Source organism: Gekko japonicus, unplaced genomic scaffold, assembly GCF_001447785.1.
Source record: "Gekko japonicus isolate JY-2015 unplaced genomic scaffold, Gekko_japonicus_V1.1 scaffold91, whole genome shotgun sequence".
Taxonomy (NCBI): domain Eukaryota; kingdom Metazoa; phylum Chordata; class Lepidosauria; order Squamata; family Gekkonidae; genus Gekko; species Gekko japonicus.
The window spans coordinates 1,114,862-1,126,257 of record NW_015172555.1 but is presented as its reverse complement, the minus strand read 5'-3'; the positions used below and the strand labels follow the sequence as shown (position 1 = coordinate 1,126,257).

Below are 11,396 nucleotides of genomic sequence, written 5' to 3'. Positions count from 1 at the left end.
TGGAACTCAATAAAACTAATGAAAGCAATTCCATATAAAGAAAACATCTATAAGATGTTCTATAGATGGCATTGGACTCCCGAAAAATTAGCAAAATGTTATCCAAATATGAATAGGTGTGGAACTCAATAAAACTAATGAAAGCAATTCCATATAAAGAAAACATCTATAAGATGTTCTATAGATGGCATTGGACTCCCGAAAAATTAGCAAAATGTTATCCAAATATGAATAGGAACTGCTGGAAATGTAAAAGAAATGTAGGAACATACATACATATGTGGTGGAACTGCGATATAATCCAAAAATACTGGAAGAAAGTTTATACTTTGATAACTGAAATAACGGGGATTCAGGTATTATTCACACCAGAAACCGCTCTATTAAATATGCTACCCATATCACATAATAGGGCAAGTAAATACTTCATAGTTTATGTTTTGACTGCGGCAAGAATATTGCTAGCCAGTAAATGGAAAACAGATGAAATTCCTTCAAAAACAGAACTAATAGAAAAGATATTATCAATAGCTGAAATGGACAGATTAAGTATGTTGTTGCAAGGTAAAAACAGAGAAGCGTTTAATAAAAGATGGAAACTGTTATATATTTGGTTGGAAAATGTGTACAAGTAAGACTCCAATCTATGTTGAAATATGTAATGTTAAAATAATATATATGAGAAAAACCACATAAATAAAATTTATATTAAAAAAAAAAAAGAATGAAGCCACTGTTTGGTATCAACAAGAAAGCAGACCACAAAAATTTGGTGAGAACTGCTTACTGGAGAACAGTTTGTCTTTTGCCATGACTGCTTTCCACTGAATACAGGTCTGCTGAGTGGACTCGCTTTCCCCCGTGCCATCACTACCCCACGGCTTTATGAGTGAGTGTAGCACCACAAAGAGCCCAGCTGGAGCAAACCAAGGGCCATCTATTCCAGCCTCCTATTTGCAACAGAGCTTAACCATGCTTAACCCACAAGCATCCAGTCTTTAGAAAGTATGCTGCTTCTGAACACGGAGATAATAGTAAGAGCAGGAGCAGAGAAATTCCTGGTCTTCCTACACAATCCATCTGATCTAGGGCTCTCTCAGTCTGATTTCGGGCCAGACTACAGGACAGAGACTGATCTCCATCTGAATGTAGACAAGGGCTACATCTCTCTGTGGCTCTTCCCAGATTCATTAGCTGCCTTTGATACTGTGGACCTTCCCATCTAGCTCAGACAGTTGGAGGCAGAAGGGTGTAAAGAGGGCTTTTGGATTGATTTGAATCATTCCTTATGGCCAGATCTCAGAGGGCTGCTGCTGGAGACCAGTTGTCCTCTGTGTGGGACCTGCCCCGTCAGATTTCATGAGGCTCAGCCTTTCTTACCCCCTATGCTATTCATTCTCCACGTCCAGCCCTTAGGGGAAAACATTCACAGTCTTGTGGCAGGTTGTCATCAATATGCTGATGACCCCCAACTCTGCATCTCACCTGGTGACACCGTAGCTGTCCGCCCAGTGACTGACTGCTGGGGTTCAACGGCTGAGGGTGAACAAGACAAAATTAAATCCTGACAAGATGACGGTCATGCTGGCTGGGAAGGCTGAGCTCTGGAAGGTCATGGTGCTTCCTGCTTTCAGTGAGGCTCCAGCTGACACTCCCTACCTAATTCAGTTAAGGAGCCTGGGAGTTATACTGGACTAAAGACTACTCCTAGAGAAGCAATAGAACAAAGTTTGAGTCCAGTGGCACCTTTAAGACCAACAAAGGCAGAAGACTTCCAGTGGTCTATGGCCTGTATGTGGGGGGGGGGACACACCAAGCTTTGGCCACCTGGGGTTGCCACACCAATGCCAAAGGAGTGCATCCCAAAGCCTGCTGAAAGGAGCCCCGGGACAGCCTGCATAATGCTAGCAAACTGGAACCTTGTTAGGAAGGTCCTGTCAGCAAGGATGAAGGGGGGAGGGCTGTTGGTAGGGAGCTGTTCCTGCCCTCTGCCTCCAAGAAGGCGAGAGACGTTGTAATGGCACTGGAGCAGGAGTACTGAATGGAGTGTGCCACGGAACTGAGTGACCACGGGTCTTCAAGAACCCCCAGCTCCTCTGGGAAGAGATCCAGGTGACAGTCTGCCCCAGGGGCCAGAGCCCAGCCAGAACCTTCTCCTCCAGAAAGCAAAACAAGGCATCTGCAATGTGATTATCTGTGCCTGCAATATACCAGGCAGAAAAGGAGACATTAGTGGAGAGGCAAACCAAAACAGACCTGCACACCAAATACATAACCCCCAAAGATTTTGATAAAATGCTTTTTGAGGGAAAATCTATCTAAAGATAGCTTTCTGTTTTAAGATACATTATAGCCCAAAGGGTTTTCATAATGAAATAAGGATTCATTTTTAATTATGTAGTATGAGACTGTATATGAATGCAATGTTTAATTTTAATATTTTTTTTTGTAAATGAACGCCATTAGTTCATTAATTAGGGCCCCAATGTCACTTTCCCCCAGAGGATTCTGTAAGATTATTTTGGGTTAATTTTTCTATCTAGAAGATACCAGCACAGACGCATGGTTCTGCAGTTCTCAGAACTGTGAATTTGTGTCTGCAGAGAGAACATGACTCTTCTTAACCACAAAAAATGTCTTTAAATAAACATATGGAGTAGAGGGAAAGAGAGAGATGGCAATCCCATCGTTCCTCTGCAAATCTATGTATACAGAATCAACTCCTTATGTCTTAAGTGCTAAGTTTCAAGACATTAACTCAGTAGATGATTTGGGTGGAAGAGATCTGGGTAAGGACGGAGGAGACATTAACAGCAAAGTGTGAGGAGAGAGAAGCAAGGAGTACGAATGAAAATGAAATTTTTTAAGCTGAATACTCCAGAAGTCTTGAGATCTTTGTGAGTGTAGCCTCTGAGATATATATCATATTATTCTCTCCCTTGAAGAGAAAACCTATAAAGGCAGCAGGCCATAAAAGAGACCAGTTTGGTAATAGTTTAATGATATTCCTCTACTTATGGGTAAGGCATGCATGCATGCAAAATGCAAATGACAAAGAAATACAAGGCCCGGTAGTACGAAGGAAACACTGTGAGAAAGCTGTGATGAAGATGACGAAAGGAACACGTTTGAGCATGCAGGATCTTCAGGCTGGTAAACTTTTTTATTTAACCATATTTCTTAAAGACTGCTTTGAGGAATTGTCATGTATGAGCAGAAGTATATTCGTTAGTGTTACTGCATGGTACTGTAATTTTTTATACAGTTGCTAAAGAAATGAATAGTTGAAACAGGCACAATCTTCCTTTTTCTGGCAGTACTGAGTGGCAGTGCATACAAATAAATAAGTAGAAATGGTTATAAATACTGAAATAACAGCACTGACTTTTTTGTTTAGGGGAATCCATCATCAACATACTGGATTCTGAAAAGCTATCCACCGTTGAGATCACTATCCTCCTGTTGTACAATTATCAAGACTTTGAAAACAGCAAGTGTATGACTTTTCAGGTCCTCAGCCAAGACTGAAAACACTTGCATTCAATACAAAATACGCTTTCTCTTACTTTTCAAATAAAAAGGCAGGGGTTGGTATTGTGTGAACAAGTGCTTTGCAGAACAGATGCTGAAGTTTAGTGGCAGTCTACATTTGGTGACTTTTTAAAAAGAAGGTACAATTAAGAAGCAGCCTGCCATCAGGATCCGAAGAATCACCTCTGCTTGTGACCCAGCAGCTGCCGTGAGTGAGTGAGGCTATCAGGAGAACAGACTCAGACAGTGGCTGTTTTTGCTTTAATGAAAAATTTAATGACAGAGAAAGGGAAAAGCAGAGAACATCTATTTGAAAAAATTACTGGGGACCCTAGGTGCACCCAAGCATTGATGTTAACATGTTAAGTAGTGTATCAAAACACAAAAGTGAGCCACAAGACATGCTTTGTAACCAGAAATTTTAAAGATGTAACAATATTTAATGTCTGGGAATATAAGGACAACACAAGAATGCCAAATCTAAACTTGTAGAAAAGTTGTGAAAATGCTGAAGACAGCAAAATTGTGACTTTTCAGCACTACTTCCAGATCTTAATGACCAGAAGATCCTCATTCTCAAAAAATGCACCCATCAACATCTCTTCCTGAACTGCAGTCCTTCACAGCCATCCGTGGAAATAAGCTATTTTAAGTGAAACACCAGGGCACAATCCAATGTTTTCTCATGTATGCTCCCTTTAAGAGTATTCTTGTACAGTCCCCACTCATTTCAATGGGGCACTGGTGAACTTCCTTTGCACATTAATTTTTTTTTACATGTTTATAGATACAGGCAAGAAAGCACGATTTTGTCTACAGTCATTTCTCTGAATATACAGTAGCATCTCTGTTCATGCTACATGGTCATAGTCATAGTCTTTCCCAATGATCCTCTTACCAGCAGAAGACCAACAGAAGTCTCCTTTAAACTAGAGTACTGTTGTCCACTAAACACTGAAGCACCTTCAGCTTCCAAAAAAACTTAATCAGAAAACTAGTGTGAATTTTCAATTTACCACCAGATACTACAAATTTCCACGACCCCTTGCTTGAAGTACAGTGTTTGTAGTTTATTGCAACCATCCCACGATGACTTACTCTGGTAGTGGTCCACTGATATCCTGTTAAATTTCTATTGTCAAAACAGTTGCACACCGAAACAACCAGCTGCCAGTCTTCCAAGTGTACCTAATTGATCTACCATAGACAATTATTTTATGTAAACATCAACACAATTCTACTGGGCTGGTATACTGAAATTGTTCTAAAGCCATTCTACAAAATGAGAGTGATTAGAATTTGTAAACATATCCAGTTTTTCACTTGCCACTTTCTACGGGAAAAGAACTAACATCCCATCCTCGGGTGGCTTCTGGCCATGGTTTACCCACTCATCTTGGTTAACAAGATTCCTACCAGAAAACCAACGTTTGAAAGTACATTTTGGCACTTTAGCTGATGAAATATTCACCACCTTGTAACTGCTATTATGGGTCCTCTTTACTTTCATTTTTAATATGTGGCATTTTTCCATCTCAGTCACTGGGTCCAGATCCTAAAATGTAAGTCTTTTGGGATGCTGTTTCATACCTAAACAACCAATAGATCTTTCTGATAAAATGACTGTCGGGACACTGCCTTCATACTTATTAATAACCATCATTACATTATTTATTTCTTGTGAATCTACATCAAAGTGATTTAAGACAACGGCTGACTGGTTGTGACGAGGGCACTTTATCAACTGGTCACTTCTAAATGGGGTAAGCCTGAGGTGCCTTGTTAGAACAGGTAGTACTTCAAGAGCACCATTATCTGGAGTTCTCTTTCTCTTCTTGGAAAAATATTCTCTGATAGTAACTTGATTACATTTCCTTTTGCATTCTTCACACTTCACGGACCCTTTGTTAGGCTTATTCATATCACTGCCTTTTTGGTGTGACTGCACTCCAAATTTGCTGCCCATTGATCTTCAGGATGGGTTCTGTTTTTCTTCTGTACACCTATGAGACACACTTCGATTTTTGGGTTCTGTTTTTCTTCTGTACCTATGAGACATACTTCGATTTTTGCAATGCCATTAACTTTACTCTCAAAAGGGACAGATGCATCCTGACCAAGTTTTTCAGAAACACTGCAGAGAACTGGTCTTGGAAGAAGTTTTTCGATGCAACTCGTAGGGGAGGACAGCAATGTTTCACCTCCATTTTCTTCTTTAGCTGTAGCATTGACAGCAGAACAATTTAGAACCCTCAATACAGTCCTTTGAGGAATGAACACCAGAGAAGCCATGTGCATTTTATTATCCACCATAGTTTTAGTTACAGAGCTTGGTTCCGATGGCTGTGTTGCTTCTTCCTTAGGATAATGGTCACTACTAGAACTGGTATCACCTGTTGGGGGAAGAAGGCATTGGCACTTGTTCTGATTCTGTAGCAGAGCCATTTCTTTCAATATTTTAAAAAAAAATCCTGGAGATGAGCCCATATTCTCCTTAGGAGAACTTCTACCACACTTCAGTAAAACAGCTAATTGAGACTTCTTATTTGATTCAGAAGGAACCATCAATTGAGCACTCTATGTTAAAGGAATGTGGACCCCTTTTTCTGTCATGTATTATCCCATCAGATGCCATCTGGGAGACTTACACAACCAGAGCTAAGGGGAAATAAAAGGGAGAACACTGCACTATCTGAACAGACATCATTGTTTTTCATACTCTGAGCTTCTAAAGGCTCCACATTATCGTTCTTATTCTTCATATTCTCTCCATTTACTGTTTGCACAGTAGTCTCCAAATCCTTCAAAGTTTCTGCTTCTGAAAGGGAAAGGATTGTGCAGAATTTACTTCATCACAAGAAAGTATTGCTACAGCAGGAGTGAGGTGACTCTCTTCACACTGGCTTAACAAATTATATTTTCACCATGTATATTCATCGAGTTGCAACTGAAAGTAGCAGAATTAGAAGCATCTGGACGTTCTCAAATCTTGTAGCTACCTGAATCCAAAACCTCAGTCCAAAACCTCATTAAGCAATGGTGACATACTTCCACTTACTGTTCCTCTCCTTGTTCAGTACACTGATTTTCAAATTCTGATTTGCTCGAAGGAATGAGTTTAAGAGTCAACAGCCGTCTTTCACTCACTGTTTTAATTTCTAGTATTTGCGACAAGCAATTAGGTGGCAAAATAAATTCAGATGGTGCAACCACTGTTAATGGCATTCCAGGAATTAAAGGCCCGTTTTGGGGACAATAAACTTCAACTTCAATTACTGCGTTTTCTGGATTTTCATTTTTAAGGAAATCACTGTCAAAGGGCTCGGCTATATTTTTATCTTGCACGCATGCTGTACTTTGGCTACCATCTGTATCTCCAGATGAATGAACTCTTTCAGATATTTCATTCTGAATTCCAGGAGTCATTATATTTGAAGATAGATCTGACAATCTGGTTTGCTGGGAAACTTCCTGGGCAAAGATCTTTTCCATTATTTGCTTTGGTACACCATTGGTTTTTTGCTCACTGTCAGCAGCTGTAGCCATATATTGACAACTGTTTCATGCACTCTTCTTGTATGTTTGCCTATACAGTCCTACCAAACAGCTCCATAGTCACAATACTTGCATTTGTATGGAAATGGTCCAGGATGCTTCACCAAATGTTGTTGGAATTCTCCTTTGCTGTAAAACACACCGTTACAGTAGGAACAAGCAAACTCGGTCTCTTCAATGTGAGCTGTGTGTTTTTTCTGTTGCAGAGGATCCTTTGTGGAAAATCAATATTTGTCACAGTTACCTAGCTGGAAGTTACTGTCTTTGCATTCCTTTACCATTTTTCTTGGAGATCATCTCTCTTTGTTACTCTCATCAGAAGAATGTGTAGATTCAATTATGAATTTGATTTCTGAGGGTGTACCCTGCATGCACTTGCTACAAATATAAGGGTTGTCTTCACTCTTGCACACTACAGTTCTGCAACTACTGTGCTGGTGTTTCTTGCACACCTCTGCACTTAATGCAACTTGTTTGATGCAGTTTCATCTTTTGATCATTTTAGTTTTGGTTTTCATCATTTCTTTTAGTTGGATTAGAGTCATCATCGTTTGCTAGCTTTGGTGATGTGGTCAGTGAAGAGTGTTCATAATTCGCTTGGCTAGCATAACGCGCTGGTAAGGTTTCCCTCATTTTCTTCAGCTCCATTCCAAAAAATAATCTTGTACCAGTTCAGCAGCAACTATCAGAGCCACTAATGTATGTTATTCAGTGTAAAGGAGTTGCAAGTGAAACAAATGAAGAAAAGTTGATTCAGGGTCAGCATATGAAACACCATATTCCCAGTGTGGAGCTATACAGAGCCAAATTTTGACACCAAGATATTGTTCTTAAACCATTCGATCCCATGGATTTCAGTGGGGGATAATAACTTCTTAGAATATACCGGAACATGATGCCAGGAATTTTTTCGGGAGGTGGTGCTGGGGTGCCCACCACTCTGTATCAGAATTCCAAAAGTGCCCACAGGCTCAATAAGTTTGGGGACCTCTGTGCTTATCACTATGCCACAAATGCAATAAAACAGATATTATAGGGAAACCCTAAACACCGAAATATTTGAACACAATTATCTACGACAATGAGAAAAGAATAAAATGCCACTAATTTGCTTAGTTTTTCCCGAGGTCAACATAAAAATGTATCTAAAACTATATTTCTAATTTTCCATTATTTCTACCTAGGAAAAGTATAGTCTTTCCCCACAGTGGAAACCCACGCAAGAGGGAAGTGACCTCAGCAAGGTATAATGACACAGAGTCTGCCCTGCAAAGCAGCTATTTTCTCTAGGGAAACTGAGTTCTGCCATCTGGAGAACAGTTGTAATTCTTTCTGAGTAATCTCCAGACCTCACCTGGAAATTGGCAACAATGGTTCTCCAGGAGGAAATGGCTGGTTTGTAGGGTGGAGTCTATGGCATTGCACCTGTCTGAAGTCCCACCCCTCCTCAAACCCCACCCCTCAAATCTCCAGGAATTTCCCAACCCGGAGTTGGCAACCTTATCCTTCCCAGTCAACCATTTACCTACCTTTATCTGCCCCTCTGACTTCAGCTTTCCATCTCCCCGCCCCCACCAGCAGCCCCTACCTAGGAAAAGTAGTCTTTCTCTGCAGTGGGGGCCAAGGCAGGAGGGAAGTGACCTATGCAAGGTATTATGACACAAAGTCCACCCTGCAAAGCAGCCATTTTCTCCAGGGAAACTGAGCTCTGCCATCTAGAGAGCAGTTGTAATTCTGAGTGATCTCCGGCCCTTACCTGGAGAATGGCAGCAACAGTTCCCCAGGAGAAAATAACTGCTTTGGAGGGCAAACTCTATATGACATCCTATTCAGTTGAGGCCTCTCACCTCCCCAAATCCTGGCTTCTGTAGACTTCACCACAAAAACTCCAGGAATTCCCCAACCTGGAGCTGGCAACACTAGTCAGGACGGGCCCCAATGAGTTCCCCACAAACGCCTGGAAAGGGCCTCCTGGCTTTGCCCTTTTACTGACAGAATCAAGCTTGGTTGCCTAGCAACAGTCACTGAGGGAAAACTTAGTTCCACAAGAGACAAGAAGGAGAAGTGTCTTCGTCAGGAGAGATAGCCATTTTGGCAGTTTATTCTGACAAGGAACAGTGGCTGAGGCAGCAGTGGGTGGAGAAGAGGCGCAGACCCAGCACCCATCCAATGACATGCAAGTACTCTTGATTGGCAGTTGATGAGCCAATGGCTGATGGAGCACACAGCACAGCCAATGGGACAGCTGGAAAGTGCCAATGCGTATGGGCAATTATATATATCAGATTCTCTCTGATATCTCAGGAACTGAACTGGGAAACAGCTTCATTTTATCGGAGGACATGAATAAACCATTGGTAAGTTTTGAAGAGAACTATCCAGTGGCACTTATTTCATTTATTAGACTTATAGCCCACTCTACCCTGTGACCAGGCTCAGAGCAATAAAAACATTCAACCCAGAACAAATATATAATTACAATAAAATTCATAATAATTACAGAACATCAATACAATTTAAAGATGGCATACAGTCTCAGGGGAGAATAATGTATACACTATCTACTCAGAAGGAAAGGGGAAAGGGAGGGAAGAACGGGGAGAAGAATGAAGAGAAAGGAGAAGGCCAATCCATGATGGAACTCATCGCTGCCCTCAACTATAAGCCCAGTGGAACCACCCTGATTTGCAGGCCTTGCAGAACTGTATCAGATCCTGCAGGGCCTGGAACTCAACTGGAAGAGTGTTCCACCAGACAGGAGCCTTCTAGGCCCTGGTTCTGGTCGAAGACAGTCAGATGCTCTTCGGCCCAGGGATCACCAGTAGATTTTGATCACTTAGAGTGTAATGCTCTTGGGGGTTAAGAAAGGCAGTCCTCAAGGCATGCTGGTCCCAGACCGTTTCAGGCTTTAAAGGTAAGTACCAAAACTTATTAGCTGAAAGTACCAAGTCATTCATTACCTTTAATTCACTCTGTCATTTTGATTAAATTTGTGCTTCTTGACTTGAACTTATTGTATTTGATACACTTTTGTAGTTTTTTCTCATTTATCTTCAGTGGTCTATTTGTATGGGAACATCAACTGAAAATAAAATTACAGATTATTTGATTAGCATCTATACATCTAATTCCCAACAGTCCCCTGTGTGTGGATACTTATTTCTGCGGATAGGGGGCATACTCTCCCCTAACAGGTTTTTCTACAGTCTGCAGAAAAATCCAAAAAGTACAAAAAAAAAACAACCCTTGGGGAGGGTTGAATCCCCCCCCCCAATACCTTTTGAAACTGCTACCGCAGGGATCTGTTCCAGGCCCTTCCACATCGACAGTAAGAAGTACACAGACGGAGAGGGAGAGACAGAGAGGGAAGGAAACAAAAGCAGAACTGGATCTGGGATTGGGGAGGATTCTTCTTGCAGTATGAATGGCTAAATACCATGGGGGGGGGTAGCCAGGCCGGGGCCTGGGATTGCCTGCTCCAGGTAGAGAAATTCCTGGAGATTTTGTGGTGAAGTCTGAGGAGTGCAGAGTTTGGGGAGGGGAGAGGCCTCAGCTGAATATAATGCCACAGAGTCCGCCCATTTTCTCCAGGGGGACAGATCTCTGTTTTCTGGAGTACAGTTGTAATTCTGGGGGATCTCCCACCTGAAGGCTTGCAAACCTAGGCCTTGCAGCACCCTCTGGGTGACTTGATACCACCTGATTTTGCATGATTCAACTAGGCCTGGCTGCTTGCTGCTGTTCAACAGCAGCCACCCTATGAAAGTCAGTGTAGTATAATGGTCAGAGCTTCAGAGTAGGGTTTGCGAGACCCAGGTTTAGATCCCCATCTTGCTGTGGAAGCTCACTGGGTGATTTTGGGCCAGTCACATACTTTCAGCCTAACCTACCCCACAGGGTTGTTGTGTGGATAAAAAGTAGGATAGAATAATGTAAACTGCTTTAGTCCCCACTGTGGAGAAAGACCATCATTTTCCTCAGTAGAAGCTGCAGAGGAAAAAAAGATGGAAAGCTGAAGACAGAGGGTCATATAAAGGTAGGTTGGCTGTTGGATGGTGTCATGATCTGGCCTGTGCTACCAGAAGCCTACTAGCCCCAGAGAGCCTGGCTAGCAGTAGGTGAGCCTGGGCCTACAACTCCCAGAAGCCCCTGGGAGGTTTTGGAGCCAAAATGGACGAAGGTGCAGAATAATAACAGTAAGTGGGTGAAAAGAAATCAAATGCCCTAACGTGTCTAAATTTACTTTCCCTAGCTCACTATCTCAAGTGGCCTTACACTACTCACCCCTCCCTCAGGATGATGGTTTCTCC

The 11,396-nt window shown here is 41.8% G+C and overlaps 1 protein-coding gene across 1 annotated transcript; it reads right to left on the bottom strand.

The window, feature by feature from the left end:
* Positions 1-5,027: 5,027 nt before the first annotated feature.
* Positions 5,028-7,310, bottom strand: ZNF518B (zinc finger protein 518B; the record flags this gene model as incomplete). The annotated part of the gene is given in 3 exon segments (XM_015421175.1): positions 5,028-5,501; positions 6,590-7,095; positions 7,098-7,310. Coding segments are annotated over 3 exon segments (1,134 nt in total), but the record flags the coding sequence as incomplete, so codon positions are not given.
* Positions 7,311-11,396: the final 4,086 nt, after the last annotated feature.